The 22,346-nt window shown below is 38.3% G+C and overlaps 1 protein-coding gene across 2 annotated transcripts in view; it reads left to right on the top strand.

Annotated features, from left to right (window-relative positions):
- Window positions 1-242: 242 nt before the first annotated feature.
- LOC128693487 (uncharacterized) overlaps window positions 243-22,346 on the top strand; it is a 48,050-nt gene continuing 25,946 nt past the window's right edge. For both annotated transcript variants that reach the window (XR_011393595.1, XM_053783192.2), the window contains exons 1-6: window positions 243-697; window positions 10,882-11,018; window positions 14,353-14,476; window positions 15,665-15,766; window positions 15,920-16,040; window positions 19,258-19,365. Coding sequence is in view for 1 of the 2 variants with exons in the window: in XM_053783192.2 (XP_053639167.2) it covers window positions 593-697; window positions 10,882-11,018; window positions 14,353-14,476; window positions 15,665-15,766; window positions 15,920-16,040; window positions 19,258-19,365 (697 nt within the window). In the remaining variant the exon portion in view is untranslated. The remainder of the gene's footprint in view (window positions 698-10,881; window positions 11,019-14,352; window positions 14,477-15,664; window positions 15,767-15,919; window positions 16,041-19,257; window positions 19,366-22,346) is intronic.

The raw sequence follows: 22,346 nt of genomic DNA, 5'->3' as shown, positions 1-22,346 counted from the left end.
TATATATATATATATATATATATATATATATATATATATATATATATATATATATATATATATATATATATATATATATATATATATATATATATATATATATATATATATATATATATATATATATATATATATATATATATATATATATATATATATATATATATATATATATATATATATATATACATATATATATATAGAGTGTGTGTATGAGTGTTAGATCTGTAGTCTCTGGAAAGGATGTAAACAAATCGAACGCAAATCGAAGAGACAACAGACATCAGTGAAGCAACACAACAAGAGTGGCAGCACTACAACTCGTGCTCTCATTAGTAGGGTAAGAGACCTGGCAGTAAATTACACGTGTCCTCGAGAAGAAACAAACAAGAAGATTGCAGCCATCAGGAGGAGAAAGCCTTGAGACACAGCACGTACCGTAAGCAAGAAGAGAAATAGAAGATGGAGAACTTTCGGCCGCAGTTTGGTTTATGAAAGTTAGCTTTAAAGCCGGCTTCACTGGCATGAGGATGACTTGTGTGAGTGGAGGTGGAGGAGGTGGCGACCAAGGAATGAGGAGGTGCCTGTCCTGATGGGAGGAGTGCTGGCGAAGAGGCAAGGGCCAGGTGGTGGGGGCGGCGGGGGTCCCAGGAGCCGTAGAGGACTACCGCTGCGCCACCGACACAGCTTCTCTGAGGTATAACTCTCACCTTGTTTTTTTAAAGTCATTTCAGACCTCCTGGCCTTGTTGGGTACATTTCACTTCTCATAAAATTTGACTTTGTGTGGTAGCTAAGTAGCTTTAGTATACAAGGACCCCAATGAAAATAAGTTACTTTGTCTGACTTTTTTGGGTTATCCTAGGTAATTTACATTATGATAATTGTGCTTATGTACCCGTGTTTAAAAAGACTGACTGACTTACACCCCCCATACTTTTTCTGTGGCGTGGTGGCCTGTGGCCTGGTAGGCACCGTTCTTGCTTCATACACTAAAGTGTCTGTGGTTTGATCCCTGGCAAGGGTAGAAATATTGAGTGTGTTTCCTTGCACCTGTTGTCCTATTCACCTAGCAAGCAAATAGGTACCTGCGTATTAGTCGACTGGTGTGGGTCGCATCCTGGGGCAAAATGTTTCCTCTAATAAATATCCTTAACTGTACATCAGTGTCTTCTTTCCACAATGTTTGTATTGTACAGACGATTGGTGTATGGGAAAAGAAGTCCATGGTTGGTCTAGGTCCTCATAGTTTCGGATAAGGCTGTGTCTGCTTGGCCACCCATCCAGTTACTGGAGAACAGATATTTTGATGCCAACAGCATATACATAAAGATGCTTATGCACATTTAAAGATATTTGTTAAAGAAACATTGCTGTATGACCCTAGTAGGTTTAGTGCTTCTTTTTTATTATAATAATAATAATAAAGAAACATTTCACCACAAGTAGCTTCTTCTGTTCTAAAGAAGCCACTAGTAGCAGAAAGTTTCCTTAATAAATGTCATGAGCTGTGAATAAGTGTCTTTATGTACATCCGGTTATTGGCCAGACATAATGCTGCTTGACATAAGTTGCTATATGATTTGTATATCATTCACAGTGCCACCTCTATGGCTATATTTTAACTGCAGTAATCTTTGCTATGATTAGTTTTCAAATAAGTTAATATTAATGAGGTCAAAATTACCTGGTAGTTAAATTGCTGTCATTTTAGTAATAACTACTGTAGACCGTTATATTACACAGTACCTCAATTCCTGAAAATACCATGTTAGATAAAACTGTGTTAGATAAACTGAAGAACTTGTGGGAAAAATAGGGTTATGTTCCTGGGAGCCCCCAAAAAGCCAAACAACTTTTTTTTAGACCAACAGATCTTACAAAAATAAAAGTGAATATGTAATTGTAGTTCATTGTTGTGATATATTATGTTTTTGCTGCTTAAGACTACAAATGCAACAGAAAAAATAGCATTTCATACCTTAAATTGTGGTTGCTGGTGTATGTCAGTGATTGTGAAGACAGCAGAGATGGATGGCTTGGCCTACTGGGCCGAGGTGGATGATAGAGGTTCTGGTACTAAGGTTAATGGTTGTGTTGGAGCTTGCATAAATTCTGTAATGGATCTCCTTCTTCTTCTTCTTCTTCTTCTTCTTCTTCTTCTTCTTCTTCTTCTTCTTCTTCTTCTTCTTCTTCTTCTTCTTCTTCTTCTTCTTCTTCTTCTTCTTCTTCTTCTTCTTCTTCTTCTTCTTCTTCTTCTTCTTCTTCTTCTTCTTCTTCTTCTTCTTCTTCTTTTTCTTTTTCTTTTTTTTTTCTTTTTCTTTTTCTTTTTCTTTTTCTTTTTCTTTTTCTTTTTCTTTTTCTTTTTCTTTTTCTTTTTCTTTTTCTTTTTCTTTTTCTTTTTCTTTTTCTTTTTCTTTTTCTTTTTCTTTTTCTTTTTCTTTTTCTTTTTCTTTTTCTTTTTCTTTTTCTTTTTCTTTTTCTTCTTCTTCTTCTTCACCATTGCTCATTCACATCTTATTCATATCTTCAAAACCATCACCTGGTACTCTCCTTGCCAGCTGAAAAATTTCCTGAACCAGACTCTCAAGGAAGGCAAAACCAGTGAAAGAACTAACTACAGAAGGCCATACCTTTCCCCAGCCTGCATGTAATGTTGGTTGGGGCACTTCATTCCATGCACTTCTAGCATAGCTGATGGCATCCGCAATGTTAAATTTATTTCAGAAACTTGGTACTGCCAGGTTGGAGTCAGTCTATTGATGCAACTAGTTTTTTCATAACTTTTTTTGTGTAGTTGCACTTGAATGACTTAATAACTCCCCGATCCAGTGGTTGTATTAAAGATGTTGTATTTGGAGGTAAAAGTACAACTTTTACATGTAGGGTCACATCCAACAAAGTGTGTGGATGAGTATGGGAATTATCAAGAATGAAGAGAGCCTTGAATGCAAGGTTCTTGCTGTGCAAGTAAAAATTTTTCCCCTCTCGCAAACCGAACCATGTTAAGTTAATTTTACAAAGTGGCGTATAAAATTGTGCCACAATTTTTCAATAGTGCCATAACCAAAATGTGCCAAATAAAACCACATAATATAACAGTCTGTTGTATTTACAGTACAGTATGTATATGCATTAGCTACCATTAGTAAAATTCAAGTAAATTTATATTTGGAATGGCTATAGGAAAGCACTAATTTGGCAGTAGAGTTATGTATAAGTAAATATATTACTAACTAGAATCATTGTTGGTAGTGGTGCCTGGGAGAGTCATGGTTACAGGAGCTCCACATTTACCTCAAATTCCAGGCCCAGATAAATCACCATGAGGTAATATTTTTCAGGGAGTAATGCTCTTGTTTTGGAAGTAACTAGTGGCTTTCCTTAACACTACAATTATACCAGCATGGTATATGGAAACTTTTTTTTTTTTTTTTTCAACAAGTCGGTCGTCTCCCACCGAGGCAGGGTGACCCAAAAAAAAAGAAAGAAAATCCCCAAAAAGAAAATACTTTCATCATCATTCAACACTTTCACCACACTCACACATTATCACTGCTTTTGCAGAGGTGCTCAGAATATAACAGTTTAGAAGCATATACGTATAGAGATACACAACATATCCCTCCAAACTGCCAATATCCCAAACCCCTCCTTTAAAGTGCAGGCATTGTACTTCCCATTTCCAGGACTCAAGTCCGACTATATGAAAATATGGAAACATATGATCTAAAACCCAACTGGTGCAAACCAACCTATCTAACATATACAAGTGTACTCATCTTTATTATAAACACGCTAGATAACAGGGATATCTTGTTACTCCTACTTACACTTTGGTCGCACTTCACAAACATGCACATGCATATATATATATACAGTGGACCCCCGCATAACGATGGCATCACATAGCGATTATTTCGCATACCGCTTACTTTAATCGCAAAATTTTTGCCGCGCATACCGATTAAAAACCCGCTCACCGATTTTCGTCCGAGACGCGTCCAATGTGCGCCCTCAGCCAGCCTCACATGTGCCGCCCGTGCCATTGTTTACCAGCCAGCCTCCGCGGTAACATCCAAGCATACACTCGGAATATTTCGTATTATTACAGTGTTTTCGGTGCTGTTTCTGGAAAATAAGTGACCATGGGCCCCAAGAAAGCTTCTAGTGCCAACCCTACACCAATAAGGGTGAGAATTCCAATTGAAATGAAGAAAGAGATCATTGATAAGTATGAAAGTGGAGTGCGTATCGCCGACCTAGTCAAGTTGTACAAGAAACCCCAATCAACCATCGCTACTATTGTGGGCACCAAAAAGACAATCAAGGAAGCTGTTCTTGCCAAAGGTTTAACTGTGTTTTCGAAACAAAGATCGCAAGTGATGGAAGATGTTGAGAGACTCTTATTGGTGTGGATAAATGAAAAACAGCTAGCAGGAGATAGCGTCTCTCAAGCGATCATATGTGAAAAGGCTAGGAAGTTGCATGAGGATTTAATTAAAAAAATGCCTGCAACTAGTGATGATGTGAGTGAATTTAAGGCCAGCAAAGGTTGGTTTGAGAGATTTAAGAAGCGTAGTGGCATCCATAGTGTGATAAGGCATGGTGAGGCTGCCAGTTCGGACCACAAAGCGGCTGAAAAATATGTGCAGGAATTCAAGGAGTACATAGAAACTGAAGGACTGAAACCTGAACAAGTGTTTAATTGTGATGAAACAGGCCTGTTCTGGAAGAAAATGCCAAGCAGGACCTACATTACTCAGGAGGAAAAGGCACTCCCAGGACATAAGCCTATGAAAGACAGGCTTACTCTTCTCATGTGTGCCAATGCTACTGGTGATTGCAAAGTGAAGCCTTTATTAGTGTATCACTCTGAAACTCCCAGAGCGTTCAGGCAAAAGAATGTCCTCAAGGATAATTTGTGTGTGCTGTGGAGGGCAAACAGTAAGGCATGGGTCACTAGGGAATTTTTCTATAACTGGTTACACCATGCATTTGCCCCCAATGTGAAAGATTACCTAACTGAAAAGAAATTAGAACTTAAGTGCCTCCTGGTGTTAGACAATGCCCCTGGTCATCCTACAGACGTGGCAGAGCGACTTTATGGGGACATGAGCTTCATTAAGGTGAAGTTTTTGCCTCCTAATACCACTCCTCTCCTGCAGCCCATGGACCAGCAGGTTATTGCAAACTTCAAGAAACTGTACACAAAAGCTCTGTTTGAAAGGTGCTTTGTAATGACCTCAGAAACTCAACTGACTCTAAGAGAGTTTTGGAGAGATCACTTTAATATCCTCAATTGTGTAAACCTTATAGGTAAGGCTTGGGAGGAAGTGACTAAGAGGACCTTGAACTCTGCTTGGAAGAAACTGTGGCCAGAATGTGTAGACAAAAGGGATTTTGAAGGGTTTGAGGCTAACCCTGAGAATCCTGTGCCAGTTGAGGAATCCATTGTGGCATTGGGAAAGTCCTTGGGGTTGGAGGTTAGTGGGGAGGATGTGGAAGAGTTGGTGGAGGAGGACAATGAAGAACTAACCACTGATGAGCTGATAGATCAACTTCAAGAGCAAGAGGCCAGACCTGGGGAAACTGGTTCAGAGGAGGGGAGAGAGAAATTGAAGAAGTTGCCTACTACAAAGATAAAGGAAATCTGTGCAAAGTGGCTTGAAGTGCAAACCTTCATGGATGAAAATCACCCTCACACAGCTATTGCAAGCCGTGCTGGTGATTATTACACTGACAATGTTGTGAAACACTTTAGGGAAGTCATAAAGGAACGAGAGGTACAGGCCACTATGGACAGATATCTTGTGCGAAAGAAGTCCAGTGACTCTGAAGCTGGCCCTAGTGGCATTAAAAGAAGAAGGGAAGTAACCCCAGAAAAGGACTTACTACCTCAAGTCCTAATGGAAGGGGATTCCCCTTCTAAACAGTAAGAAGATAATGCTCTCCCCTCCTCCCATCCCATCAATCATCACCAGATCTTCAATAAAAGTAAGTGTCATGTAAGTGTGCATGCCTTTTTCAGTTTGTGTGTATTAAAATTAACATTTCATGTGGTAAAAAAATTTTTTTTTCATACTTTTGGGTGTCTTGCACGGATTAATTTTATTTCCATTATTTCTTATGGGGAAAATTCATTCACATAACGATTATTTCGCGTAACAATTACCCCTCTTGCACGGATTAAAATCGTTAACCGGGGGTCCACTGTATATATATACTATACATACATCTAGGTTTTTCTCCTTTTTCTAAATAGCTCTTGTTCTACTTTATTTCTTCTATTTTCCATGGGGAAGAGGAAAAGAATTGTTCCTCCATAAGCCATGCGTGTCGTATGAGGCGACTAAAATGCCGGGAGCAGTTGGCTAGTAACCGCTTCTCCTGTAGACATTTACTAAAAAAGAGAAGAAGAAAAACTTTATAAAACTGGGATGCTTGAATGTGCGTGGTTGTAGTGCGGATGACAAGAAACGGATGATTGCTTATGTTATGAATGAAAAGAAGTTGGATGTCCTGGCCCTAAGCGAAACAAAGCTGAAGGGGGTAGGGGAGTTTTGGTTGGGGGAAATAAATGGGATTAAATCTGGAGTATCTGAGAGAGTTAGAGCAAAGGAAGTGGTAGCAGTAATGTTGAAGGATCAGTTATGGAAGGAGAAAAGAGAATGTGAATGTGTAAATTCAAGAATTATGTGGATTAAAGTAAAGGTTGGATGCAAAAAGTGGGTCATAATAAGCGTGTATGCACCTGGAGAAGAGAGGAATGTAGAGGAGAGAGAGAGATTTTGGGAGATGTTAAGTGAATGTATAGGAACCTTTGAACCAAGTGAGAGAGTAATTGTGGTAGGGGACCTGAATGCTAAAGTAGGAGAAACTTTTAGAGAGGGTGTGGTAGGTAAGTTTGGGGTGCCAGGTGTAAATGATAATGGGAGCCCTTTGATTGAACTTTGTATAGAAAGGGGTTTAGTTATAGGTAATACATATTTTAAGAAAAAGAGGATAAATAAGTATACAAGATATGATGTAGGGCAAAATGACAGTAGTTTGTTGGATTATGTATTGGTAGATAAAAGACTGTTGAGTAGACTTCAGGATGTACATGTTTATAGAGGGGCCACAGATATATCAGATCACTTTCTAGTTGTAGCTACACTGAGAGTAAAAGGTAGATGGGATACAAGGAGAATAGAAGCATCAGGGAAGAGAGAGGTGAAGGTTTATAAACTAAAAGAGGAGGCAGTTAGGGTAAGATATAAACAGCTATTGGAGGATAGATGGGCTAATGAGAGCATAGGCAATGGGGTCGAAGAGGTATGGGGTAGGTTTAAAAATGTAGTGTTAGAGTGTTCAGCAGAAGTTTGTGGTTACAGGAAAGTGGGTGCGGGAGGGAAGAGGAGCGATTGGTGGAATGATGATGTAAAGAGAGTAGTAAGGGAGAAAAAGTTAGCATATGAGAAGTTTTTACAAAGTAGAAGTGATGCAAGGAGGGAAGAGTATATGGAGAAAGAGAGAGAGGTTAAGAGAGTGGTGAAGCAATGTAAAAAGAGAGCAAATGAGAGAGTGGGTGAGATGTTATCAGCAAACTTTGTTGAAAATAAGAAAAAGTTTTGGAGTGAGATTAACAAGTTAAGGAAGCCTAGAGATCAAATGGATTTGTCAGTTAAAAATAGGAGAGGAGAGTTATTAAATGGAGAGTTAGAGGTATTGGGAAGATGGAGGGAATATTTTGAGGAATTGCTAAATGTTGATGAAGATAGGGAAGCTGTGATTTCGTGTAAAGGGCAAGGAGGAATAACATCTTGTAGGAGTGAGGAAGAGCCAGTTGTGAGTGTGGGGGAAGTTCGTGAGGCAGTAGGTAAAATGAAAGGGGGTAAGGCAGCCGGGATTGATGGGATAAAGATAGAAATGTTAAAAGCAGGTGGGGATATAGTTTTGGAGTGGTTGGTGCAATTATTTAAAAAAATGTATGGAAGAGGGTACGGTACCTAGGGATTGGCAGAGAGCATGCATAGTTCCTTTGTTTAAAGGCAAAGGGGACAAAAGAGAGTGCAAAAATTATAGGGGGATAAGTCTGTTGAGTATACCTGGTAAAGTGTATGGTAGAGTTATTATTGAAAGAATTAAGAGTAAGATGGAGAATAGGATAGCAGATGAACAAGGAGGCTTTAGGAAAGGTAGGGGATGTGTGGACCAGGTGTTTACAGTGAAACATATAAGTGAACAGTATTTAGATAAGGCTAAAGAGGTCTTTGTGGCATTTATGGATTTGGAAAAGGCGTATGACAGGGTGGATAGGGGGGCAATGTGGCAGATGTTGCAGGTGTATGGTGTAGGAGGTAGGATACTGAAAGCAGTGAAGAGTTTTTACGAGGATAGTGAGGCTCAAGTTAGAGTATGTAGGAAAGAGGGAAATTATTTCCCAGTAAAAGTAGGCCTTAGACAAGGATGTGTGATGTCACCATGGTTGCTTAATATATTTATAGATGGGGTTGTAAGAGAAGTAAATGCGAGGGTCTTGGCAAGAGGCGTGGAGTTAAAAGATAAAGAATCACACATAAAGTGGGAGTTGTCACAGTTGCTCTTTGCTGATGACACTGTGCTCTTGGGAGATTCTGAAGAGAAGCTGCAGAGGTTGGTGGATGAATTTGGTAGGGTGTGCAAAAGAAGAAAATTAAAAGTGAATACAGGAAAGAGTAAGGTAATGAGGATAACAAAAAGATTAGGTGATGAAAGATTGGATATCAGATTGGAGGGAGAGAGTATGGAGGAGGTGAATGTATTCAGATATTTGGGAGTGGACGTGTCAGTGGATGGGTCTATGAAAGATGAGATGAATCATAGAATTGATGAGGGGAAAAGGGTGAGTGGTGCACTTAGGAGTCTGTGGAGACAAAGAACTTTGTCCTTGGAGGCAAAGAGAGGAATGTATGAGAGTATAGTTTTACCAGCGCTCTTATATGGGTGTGAAGCATGGGTGATGAATGTTGCAGCGAGGAGAAGGCTGGAGGCAGTGGAGATGTCATGTCTGAGGGCAATGTGTGGTGTGAATATAATGCAGAGAATTCGTAGTTTGGAAGTTAGGAGGAGGTGCGGGATTACCAAAACTGTTGTCCAGAGGGCTGAGGAAGGGTTGTTGAGGTGGTTTGGACATGTAGAGAGAATGGAGCGAAACAGAGTGACTTCAAGAGTGTATCAGTCTGTAGTGGAAGGAAGGCAGGGTAGGGGTTGGCCTAGGAAAGGCTGGAGGGAGGGGGTAAAGGAGGTTTTGTGTGCTAGGGGCTTGGACTTCCAGCAGGCATGCGTGAGCGTGTTTGATAGGAGTGAATGGAGACAAATGGTTTTTAATACTTGACGTGCTGTTGGAGTATGAGCAAAGTAACATTTATGAAGGGGTTCAGGGAAACCAGCAGGCCGGACTTGAGTCCTGGAGATGGGAAGTACAGTGCCTGCACTCTGAAGGAGGGGTGTTAATGTTGCAGTTTAAAAACTGTAGTGTAAAGCACCCTTCTGGCAAGACAGTGATGGAGTGAATGATGGTGGAAGTTTTTCTTTTTCGGGTCACCCTGCCTTGGTGGGAATCGGCCAGTGTGATAATAAAAAAAATATGGAAAGGATATTTAGCTCCATATATGGCTATCTTTTGTAGTTCCATAATTACTAGGAAAATGGTTTGAGAACCCTACCTTGGCAAGAGACAGCCGTTGAGGTAATAAAATGGTGCTGTCTTATGGAAATGCATATCAGTTAATTTTTCTTGGTGATAATATGAAGGAAGATGAAAGCTGATTGCATCCCCTTGATCTCCACCTTTCAGTTTCTTATGTATATAATTTTCCTACTGTAGCCATTGTGAGGTTGGTCTGTTGTGTAATCTGTTTTATGTATGCATTATTCTTTTGTCTAACAGTGGCTAAGTTTTGGTATTTGGGGTGCTATTCTTACTTTAAATGTATTTACAGTAGAAAGATTTCTTCAGTATTTCCCAGACAAGTCATGGCCCCATAGACTTAAGTAGAGGCATTGCAGAAAATATAAACAGTAACTTGTTTGTCTTTTATTCCTAATTCATTTGCCATAGAAATTTCACTTGGAAGAATTGAAACTTTGGGGGAGATGACACAGTATTTTTTTTGTGTGTGCATTTCTTTAGGAAAATTTTTATCCCACATTTAGTCTATTACTATAATTGATTTACCATTTTATGATTTTATACTTAATGTATTTTTCTATGCTCCATCACAGTCTAAGAGCATTGGCACATTCGGGAAGCTCAACTTCTGAGAAATGTTCCCTAAAGAACTCCTGTAATACAGTTTGATACTGTTCCATTTTATTAGAGGCACTTTAATTTCTTATGTCTTGTTTGCCTTTTGTTAGATTTTTTAAATAAATTTCATTATTGGACAGTTTCTTGAAAATCATCCACATAAAAATTATGACTTACCATACCATACTCTTAACTGGACAGTATGTGTTCTTGGGGTATTTAACTTAGCATGTAATAAAAATTGAAAGCATGTGATCCCAAATAAAAGTACAGATAATTTGAATCTGTAAGTCTATGGGGTTGTAATTATTTGGGCCTTTGGCCATATTACAGTGGCTGTAATTATACTGACTACCTGTAGACTCTTAGGTAACTGTAGAGATATCAGTTATATATGCATAAACGTTAGTATTAATGACTTCATTAACAGTGTCATGACTGAGTCCTCCTTTAACCTATTATGAGGTACTGTACATAAATACTCATTCACTTCAATAAAATTATTATGGCACCTAACTTCTCTTTATTAATTATGTGTACACTAATAATTCTATGGCATTAAAATACCACCTGACTTAAATAACATGCATCTTTTTTTCCTCGCTTTAGCAATTCAACCTTGTGGACATCGCAACAAACTTGACCCATCGCTTCTCTGTTTTAAGTGGCCTTTCTGTCATCTCCTTTGTCTCTGCACCTGCCAATGAGTCCAACCGGCGACCATGGTCCAGAGTATCAAGGAAAAGGTGAATTAATATTGGGCAAGTCATTCTTTTTATGACTTAGCATTGGTTATTATGTTGTTAAGCTCAGCATTTTTAAGCTCAGAAAAAGAAGTACATTATATAATTCTTTATTTTTGGGGGGAAGAACTTACATATACAGTACAGTACTGTGTGTAGTTCAGTATACAGTGGTTAATTTTGTAAAAGAAATTTCCTTCCAACAGTAGTTTGTACAAGGAGAATTACAGATTGTTTTCATTCTGTCTATATTTACATCACTTATATATTTCTCTAAATTTATGTATTATGATTGTGAAATCAGATTGTTAATTGGGTTTATTATTCAGTATGAAAATCAAGGAGTTCTCTAGGAAATCTCACTGGTACCTTTTATGTGACAGTCCTTCATGCTTCTAGATCTGCTCTCCTCTTCTTTGGATTGAACCTGAATGTCTTATCTTTCCCCAGGTGCTGTATAACCAATGTTGGTTTAATTCTCCCTCATGAATGTAATAATAATAATGCTACCAATTGCATCATGAACAGGTTGAGTACTGGAACCCTTTTTTTCTTACAACAAACATGAGGAACTCTCACAGGAGGTCTCAGTTTGAAGCCCTGTAGCACTTCTTGAATATTCAGAGTACCACTTTCCCATTGTACTATTAGTATTTTAAGATTTCATCTTTTTTAATGCACTGGTTATCTTCCACCAAGAAAGGGTGGCCTAATTAATCCTACCAAAGTCACAGTTATTATAAATTCACTGAAAAATAAGATGGGAAACCTAGCTAATTTAATGCCACTAATGTACAAAAAAGCAGGTCGTGTGCTGTACCCACTTTTGCAACTTTGTTCAACAAAACCTACTACATGATGTTTGGAAACAGCTACAAATATCCATCTAAACAAAATGATCAATGGTCTCCCATTGTAAGACAGACCGGGGGTAAATTCTTAGGTCTACACTTTGACTGGAACTTTAAATTTAATGCCTACATCCAGCACATAACTAAGGTCTCCTTAACAGTAGTCATCCTCTCCAAGATACATTATTGTGTATCTCCAACAGCACTACTTACATTGTACTACTCTCTAATCACCCCTTACCTCACCTATGGTATTTGTGCCAGGGAAGCTACTACATCAAATCACCTAAAGCCAATAATAACCCTACAAAATGCTGCTGTGTGAACGATTACCCATTCCAGTGCCAGACAACACACTCCTCCACTCTTCAAAATCTTGAAATTAATAATAATATGAATTTATAATACTATACTTACGATATATACAGAACGTATACATATATGACAATCAATTCCTTGATAGCTGAAACTGAACACAGTCATAACACAAGACACAAAAACCTCTTTGATATGCTCTGTATCCAACAGTGTAAAAACTCAATGAACATAAAAGGCCCTAAGATCTGGAACTCCCTGCCTGAAGCATTGAAAGGCCTCTATCTGCCAGTTGATTCAAAGTTGTTGTTAAAATGCACCCCATCTCCTTAATGTAATCACATGGCTAAAACATGCTTAATTTACATGAAATAGCACTAAAAATGCGCTGAATTTATGTGAAACAGCACTAAAAAATGCACTAATACTATTACCTACAAAAATAACACAATATGCATTGCTCTCACTCACCAGACAGTATACAGATTATTATTCTACATTTAAATCCCAGTCAACCATTTCTTCCTCAGCGTGTGTAGCTGTTTCTTGTTGTGATTGGCCATGTTCTCTTTCTACTTACTGTCTCAATGCATGCAAGTGGATATGTTTATAACTAGGACTGCACATTGATTTATGATGATTTTTCCATGCATTTTAAAAAATATTTCCTGTTTACGTTTTAAAGTTTATTTATTTTATTATTTAATATGTAGTAGATTTACTGTTATATAGGCAACTGCATTATTGTAATTATAATTGTATAAATAATGCCAGCCCAGTAGTGAACACGTATTACACCAGCCAGTTGGACACATATTAGACGAGTGATGTGACTAATGTCCTCTTGAATATGGACAAAAATCAGTTATTTCTGCTAGTTTGAGCTCGATTTCAAGCTATTTCTATTCCTCAGACCAATCAGAATCATTTCTATTTCTGTAATATATCTTCCATTTTATCATATGAAACTAAGAAACTGAGAATAAAACCATAAAAACCATCCAAAAATGCACCACAAATTCGCTATTTTAATTCATAGACACGGTCACAGCTTTTTTTTTTTTTTTTTTTCTATTGTGCACTGCATGGGGCAGGATTTTTTTTATATGGTGCACACTCACCATGCAGACCCATTCTTTCATATCTAGGCCAAAATTTACTACTCACAGCTTATCTGAGTGAGCTGAGCTCATCACATAGTACTATGGCATGGATTCTGAGCTCAAAGCCATAGTACTATGGCACAGGCCCTAAAAGGGTTAATATCAGGATCGTTTGTGGTGAGTAAAAATATTATTACTGGGTGGTTTGATGGTAAACAGGCAAATTAGCTTACTAATACTACCCGTAGTTTCTTTGACTCCGTCGCCTAGTTTACCTAAGCCTTGTGGGGCCTAGTTCCTAGGCCTTTTGTGTATCCATATGCTCTCGCACTACCGTCCACAGGATGGATATGGGGTGCACAATAAACTAGCCACTTCGGTGGCAAAATCTAATCTACCTAAGCCTACTGCTACTAAGTGTCAGTGATCATTTATGATTATTTTTGTTATTCATTCATTATTTTTAAACAAACTAGTTCACACATTTCATTATTGGGTCATATACAGGAGCTTAGATTACTGTCTGGTATCAAAACACTTCTCTAGGCTTAGGTTGAGGCCTATGAGCAATGTAACCTTTGGCCTCCAGAACACTGGGTAAATTTTTGAGATTTATCTTGGGGAAAATAGTGTCTTCAATGCCATAAAATAATGGTAACTTGCTGTATTTTTACCATCTCTGTTCAATCACTCCACAAAACTGTAGATCATTGAATCAGCTTAAATAATATGTAATTCTTTTGTAATTGACCTTCTGTTATTAACTACCTTTCTTATTGTATTTACGATTGTAGTTAACTGCATAAGAGGTCCTATATAATATGCATGCCTAGTTCTTAATTAACATGTTAGTTGCCTGAAATGCATTACATAATTAGGGCTTTCTTTTGTGCCTACTATTGCATTATTTCATTTAACCTTCATTATTTATATGGCATAAAGAAATAAACATTATTACATTATTGTTTTTATTACTGTACACACACATAATGTACATACATACACCATACAGGCATAGGAAGTTAGGTATAAATACTGTACAATACATACCTTTTCTTCCTTGTTCAGATGGCACCAGTCAACTCTTGAGAATGAGTATGCCCACAGTAAAACTGTGTGGCCAGTAGCACAGACTGAAGCTCTCTTCCTCCCGGAGTTCCCTGTTGGCATAGAAGAAAAATTGAAGCTAATTGTAAGTATTAATTAAAGTATGAAGAAAGTGTTATTCATAAGTAATAGATATTAAATATGAAAATTGTTGCAAGATTGTGATTATTTGATGGCTAGAGTACATCATGGATACTGCCATTGTATGCTATCAATATTCAGTAGCAGAGGGGTGTTAATATTGCAGTTTTATAACTGTAGTGTAAGCATGCCTCTTGCAAGACAGTAATGGAGTGAAAGATGATGAAAGTTTTTCTTTTTTTTTGGACCACCCTGCTTTGGTGGGAAACAGCTGATGTTTTAATAAAAAAAAATTTATTTTTATTGTTATTTTTAACAAAATAGCTGCTGCCTGCCAAGTCAGGGTGACCCAAAGAAGAAAACAGTCACCAACATTCATTCATTTACTGAATTATACTCTTGGTCACCCCACTTGAGCCCTGGAGGTGGGAAGTACAGTAGTACCTACACTGAAGGAGGGGTGGGGGTATTTGCATTTCGGAGGGGCATCTAGCCTGTATTATTGGAGCACCTCTGGCAAGAAAATGATGGTGAAGGTGTTTCTTTTTTGGGTCCCCTTACCTTGGTGGGAGATGACCAGTGTGTTAAAAAGTAATATCATTAATAATAATAATAATAGTAAATAATAATACTAGTCAAATAATAATAATAATAATAATAATAATACTGTAATAACAACAACAACGCATGAATATACCAGATGAACATCGTCACTCAGAGAGAAAAAATCACCCAGACACACATGTAACTGTTAATGAACAGTTGTTAATTTTTCTCCTTTTTATTCTTTATAATGCCTTTCTCTGCAATAAATGATACTCTTGTTATGCACAAACTAAGAGAAGGAATTCTATTCTGTGGCTTGATTGCACTCTAAATATTTTTGTTTAAACTTGAAATTTTAGCAAATCTTGATAGTAGGTGTCTTAGTCTGCATTTGGAGAAGCATAGAGTTTACAGAATCTTGGAAGTCTTTGATGGCATCTCTCACATAAAAGAACCTGTGAAATCTTAAAACTTGTTGTGAAATATGGGCATATGTTCATCATACAAAAAGTAGCCATGTACATATTACGTTCCAAGTGTACATGATATCAGTTTTAATGTCTTAACTGAATATAAAATATTGTCTTTCTTGTTCTAGCTTTGTAATTTTGGTGCAAGTACACTGCTTTCCCTTAACTTATTCCAGTTCTTAGGTGAAGTTAGCAGAGGAGCATTTGGACAGGTATTCCATGTAAAATGTGCCACAACAAATAAAGAATATGCTATGAAAGTCCTCTCAAAATCACAGGTAAGATCATAATATTTATATTACTTTTTTTTTTACATAAAAAATCTTTTTAAATTTTAAGTTGCGAGTTATTTATATTAGTACCAAAGATAAACTGCTTTATACCATACTAGTTTTTATAAAATTGTTTTATTTAGTACAGAAATGTTTCAGGTATGTAGTTTAGATGCAGTGGGCCAGGTGAAGCAGGAAGTGATGATCCAGCACGTATGTAGTCATCCATTCATCACTCCACTTGTACACTTCTGGCAGACACGGAAGCTGCTGCTTGTCAGTAAGTTGTGTCTTGGTTTATACGAGTGTCAGATATGAAAAGTGTATCACTTGAAAATGATAATTTCTGTGATGCTGGACACAAGTATGTATCTGCAGGTGCATACTGTATTTAAAATTGATTTCTCTTTGAACTAAGGCTTTGCTAACTAGATTTTTTTCCAATTTAAATGAAGTATGTTATGATGCCTGTTGTTTGTTTAATTTTATATAATTTTTTTATATTTTATTTAAATTCCTTTGACTCATGATCAAATTTCTTAGGATTAAACAAATTATAAATTAAGCTTAAATTTTTATACTCGCCAAATAAATGTAGAAAAACTATTGTTATGAAAGTGTTTGGTTAGTCATTATGTACATCTTTACTATTTATTAGCTGTTCTATGTCTTTACTGTTTGGTAAACTGTTACATATTTATTATTTTGTGAAGACAAGAAGATTCATTAATGCGATTGGAACCAGTTACAAACAAGTCCAAGAAGTGCATGTTCAGCTTACATTTTACAATGCTTAATTACTGTTCAAGACTTTGTTCATTCCTTGATAAGTTCTCTTGTCTTGCTATCAGAAACCCCTGCTTGGAATGGTCACCTAAGCAAAACTTTTTTTTTTTTTTTTTTTTCAACAAGTCGGCCGTCTCCCACCGACGCAGGGTGACCCAAAAAAGAAAGAAAATCCCCAAAAAGAAAATACTTTCATCATCATTCAACACTTTCACCACACTCGCACATTATCACTGTTTTTGCAGAGGTGCTCAGAATACGACAGTTTAGAAGCATATACGTATAAAGATACACAACATATCCCTCCAAACTGCCAATATCCCAAACCCCTCCTTTAAAGTGCAGGCATTGTACTTCCCATTTCCAGGACTCAAGTCCGACTATATGAAAATAACCGGTTTCCCTGAATCCCTTCACTAAATATTACCCTGCTCACACTCCAACAGATCGTCAGGTCCCAAGTACCATTCGTCTCCATTCACTCCTATCTAACACGCTCACGCACGCTTGCTGGAAGTCCAAGCCCCTCACCCACAAAACCTTCTTTACCCCCTCTCTCCAACCCTTTCGAGGATGACCCCTACCCCGTCTTCCTTCCACTATAGATTTATATGCTTTCCATGTCATTCTACTTTGATCCATTCTCTCTAAATGACCAAACCACCTCAACAACCCCTCTTCTGCCCTCTGACTAATACTTTTATTAACTCCACACCTTTTCCTAATTTCCACACTCCGAATTTTCTGCATAATATTTACACCACACATTACCCTTAAACAGGACATCTCCACTGCCTCCAACCGTCTCCTCGCTGCTGCATTTACCACCCAAGCTTCACACCCATATAAGAGTGTTGGTACTACTATACTTTCATACATTCCCTTCTTTGCCTCCATAGATAACGTTTTTTGACTCCACATATACCTCAACGCGCCACTCACCTTTTTTCCCTCATCAATTCTATGATTAACCTCATCCTTCATAAATCCATCCGCCGACACGTCAACTCCCAAGTATCTGAAAACATTCACTTTTTCCATACTCCTCCCCAATTTGATATCCAATTTTTCTTTATCTAAATCATTTGATACCCTCATCACCTTACTCTTTTCTATGGTCACTTTCAACTTTCTACCTTTACACACATTCCCAAACTCATCCACTAACCCTTGCAATTTTTCTTTAGAATCTCCCATAAGCACAGTATCATCAGCAAAAAGTAACTGTGTCAATTCCCATTTTGAATTTGATTCCCCAAAATTTAATCCCACCCCTCTCCCGAACACCCTACCATTTACTTCCTTTACAACCCAATCTATAAATATATTAAACAACCATGGTGACATTACACATCCCTGTCTAAGACCTACTTTTACCGGGAAGTAGTCTCCCTCTCTTCTACACACCCTAACCTGAGCCTCACTATCCTCATAAAAACTCTTTACAGCATTTAATAACTTGCCACCTATTCCATATACTTGCAACATCTGCCACATTGCTCCTCTATCCACTCTATCATATGCCTTTTCTAAATCCATAAATGCAATAAAAACTTCCCTACTTTTATCTAAATACTGTTCACATATATGCTTCAATGTAAACACTTGATCTACACATCCCCTACCCACTCTGAAACCTCCTTGCTCATCCGCAATCCTACATTCTGTCTTACCTCTAATTCTTTCAATTATAACCCTACCGTACACTTTTCCTGGTATACTCAGTAAACTTATTCCTCTATAATTTTTACAATCTCTTTTGTCCCCTTTCCCTTTATATAAAGGGACTATACATGCTCTCCGCCAATCCCTAGGTACCTTCCCCTCTTTCATACATTTATTAAACAAAAGTACCAACCACTCCAACACTATATCCCCCCCTGCTTTTAACATTTCTGTCATGATCCCATCAGTTCCAGCTGCTTTACCCCCTTTCATTCTACATAATGCTTCACGTACCTCCCCCACACTTACATTCTGCTCTTCTTCACTCCTAAAAGATGGTATACCTCCCTGACCAGTGCATGAAATTACTGCCTCTCTTTCTTCCTTAACATTTAAAAGTTCCTCAAAATATTCTCGCCATCTACCTAATACCTCCATCTCCCCATCTACTAACTCCCCTACTCTGTTTTTAACTGACAAATCCATGCTTTCCCTAGGCTTTCTTAACTTGTTTAACTCACTGCAAAATTTTTTCTTATTTTCATTCAAATTTCTTGACAGTGCCTCTCCCACTCTATCATCTGCTCTCCTTTTGCACTCTCTCACCACTCTCTTTACCTTTCTTTTACTCTCCATATACTCTGCTCTTCTTATAACACTTCTGCTTTGTAAAAACCTCTCATAAGCTACCTTTTTCTCTTTTATCACACCCTTTACTTCATCCTTCTACCAATCACTCCTCTTTCCTCCTGCCCCCACCCTCCTATAACCACAAACTTCTGCCCCACATTCTAATACTGCATTTTTAAAACTATTCCAACCCTCTTCAACCCCCCACTACTAAACATCTAATATATTTGTCACTTTAGTTTGGTGCACTTATTTGTCAATTTTTCAGGAGATTTCCTAGATAAGGAAATATTGTAAGATATATGCCATTATTTGGATTCTTTTAGCAGAAACTAGAAGATATCAGTGTATTGTATAGCAAAGTGCTTGCTCTAGCATCACGTAGATGGCCTTTATAACATTAATTTCTCTGTTAGTGACAGAATTTGTTGGATATGGTGAACTGCAGCAGCTGTGGAGATCTCTGGGGCGTCTGCCAGAAAACCTCGTCAAGATCTATTTAGCACAGATTGCACTTGCACTTGGTAAGATTGTTAGATGCCAGTATATTTAACATTTACTCTTTGAGGAGAAAAATGAATCTTGTGTTGTCTAATTCATTATCTTTTATCATAATGAAGTGAAGTAAGTTAGTAATGATGCATGTTGTATACTGTATTAAGAATAGTGAATTCACAGCATTTTAGCAATATTGCATGTTACACATACCCTGGCAAAGGGTTCTTGAGACAAGGAATTAGGACTACCCTTCCCTTCCAAAGATCCAACCAGATTATCTCCCATTCCCTTTTTCTGCAGTGTACAAAAATTGACACCTTTTAATATTTTTTTTTTAACAAGTCGGCCGTCTCCCACCGAGGCAGGGTGACCCAAAAAGAAAGAAAATCCCCAAAAAGAAATTACTTTCATCATCATTCAACACTTTCACCTCACTCACATATAATCACTGTTTTTGCAGAGGTACCCAGAACACAACAGTTTAGAAGCACATATGTATAAAGATACACAACATATCCCTTCAAACTGCCAATATCCCAAACCCCTCCTTTTTATATTGTATATATCAAAGCAAATTAATTTTTGTTTTTAACTCACTGGCCCCCTCCCCCCAAGGCAGGGTGACCCAAAAAAGAAACACCTTCACCATTATTCATGCTATCACTTTCTTGTCTGAGGCACACAGATACGACAGTTTAGATGTCCCTCTAAACAGGAAATATCTCAAACCCCTCCTTTAGAATACAGGCATTGTACATCCCACCTCCAGAACTCAGGTCTAGCTAACCTGTTTCCCTGAATCCCTTTACGAAATACAGCCTCTCCTCACTTAACGACTGAGTTCCGTTCCTAAGACCACGTCGGTAAACAAATTTGCCACTAAGCAAGGAGCATACTATAATGGTAGTAGGTATGTGTCAACCATCTTTGATATTGTTTTAATGTCACCTTTGCACCATTTATAACAACATTTTTAGTACATTTTTAAATGTTTATACAGTAGTGTGCTGTACAGTGGACCCTCGACCAACACTGGCATCGTCTAAAGATAAAATTGCCTAACGATGCGTTTCTGCATAAAAATATTGGCTTGACCAATGGTGAAAAACTCGGGTAACAACATTCGCCCCGAACACGTCGGCCTATCCGTCCAGCCGGAGCACCTCCGCTGCCCTACCTTCAGCTAGTGTGCCATTGTTTACAAGCCAGGGTGGATGGTTCCACACATACATGTGATACATTTTGTATTATTCCATTGTTTTTAGTGCTTATAACTGCTAAATAAGCCACCATGAGCCCGAAGAAAGCTTCTAGTGCCAATCCTGTGGTAAAAAGGGTAAGAAATACTATTGAAATACTATCATACCACGGTCAGCTGCTGCTGTACCACGATCAACTGTTGCTGCTGCACCACCTTCAGCTGTTGCTGCATCACCATCAGCTGCTGTTGCACCACGGTCTGCTGCTGCTGTACCACGGTCAGCTTCTGCTGCACCACCATCAGCTGCTGCTGCACCACCGTCAGCTGTTGCTGCACCACCATCTGCTGCTGCTGCACCACCATCAGCTGCTGCTGTACCACCATCAGCTGCTGCTATACCATGGTCAGCTGCTGCTGCACCACCGTCAGCTGTTGCTGCACCACTGTCAGCTGCTGCTGCACCACCATCAGCTGCTGCTGTACCACTGTCAGCTGCTGCTGTACCACTGTCAGCTGCTGCTGCACCACCGTCAGCTGTACTACTTGAATTTGTGGAGAGAGTGTTGTTGGTGTGGCTTAATGAGAAACAATTAACCCCAGAGGGTTAGCCACCCAGGATAACCCAAGAAAGTCAGTGCATCATCGAGGACTGTCTAACTTACTTCCATTGGGGTCATTAGTCTTGTCCCCCAGGATGTGACCCACACCAGTCGACTAACACCCAGGTGAACAGGAAAAAATGCCTGGAACTAGTGCTCATATTGGTGAATTTAAGCCCAGCAAAGGTTGGTTTGAGAGATTTAAGAATCGTAGTGGCATACACAGTATGATAAGGCATGGCGAAGCTGAAAAATTCCAACCCCCAACAAGTGTTCAATTGTGATGAAACAGGCCTGTTCTGGAAGAAAATGCCAAACAGGACCTACATTACTCAGGAGGAAAAGGCACTCCCATAACAAAAGCCTATGAAAAAAAGGCTAACTCTCATGTTTTGTTGTAATTCTAGTGGAGATTGCAGAGTGCAGCCTTTACTCGTGTACAGTGGAACCTCAAAAATCGAACTTAATCCGTTCCAGGAGGTAGTTCTAAATTCAAAAAGTCTGAAATTCGAAGCAGTATTTCCCATAAGAAATAATGGAAATACAATTAATCTGTTCCAGAAACCCAAAAATATTCACACAAAAATACATTTTATAGAGATTAATTACAGTTTTACATACAGCAAATACTATAGTTTTTTATTATGTATAGTAATACATATAAAATAACATTTTTACTTACCTTTATTGAAGATTGGTGATGGCATCTGGAAGATAGGGAGGAGGAGAGAGGGAGCTGGGGTTAGTGTTTGGAAGGAGAATCCCCCTCCATGAGGACTTAAGGTAAAGCCCTCTCCAGGGTTACTTCCCTTCTCTGTCTTTTAATGCCACTAGGACCAGCTTGAGAGTCACTGGACCCCTGTCTCACAAAATAACTGTCCACATTCCTCTGTTTCTGGCACCTCTTCAACATTTCCCTAAAATGGGACATGGTTCTGTCACTGAACTTGTTGCAAAGATGGCTTGTTTCAACTTGCTCAGGGTGGTACTTCTGCACAAACATTTGGACATCATTCCACTTGGCACAAACCTCCTTAATCTTTGAAGAAGGCACCTCATCCACTCGCTATATTAACACCTTTTGGAACATCAGCTTCCTTGATTTGTTCTTTCTTTGACAGGATAGAACCGATGGTTGACTTGTTTTTCCCATACATCCTGGCAAGCTCAACAAGTCTCTCACCAATCTCATACTTCTGTATTATTT

Source organism: Cherax quadricarinatus, chromosome 57 (genome assembly GCF_038502225.1).
Source record: "Cherax quadricarinatus isolate ZL_2023a chromosome 57, ASM3850222v1, whole genome shotgun sequence".
In the NCBI taxonomy this organism is placed as follows: Eukaryota; Metazoa; Arthropoda; class Malacostraca; order Decapoda; family Parastacidae; genus Cherax; species Cherax quadricarinatus.
The sequence above is the reverse complement of the archived record's forward strand: the minus strand, read 5'-3'. Positions and strand labels throughout refer to the sequence as shown.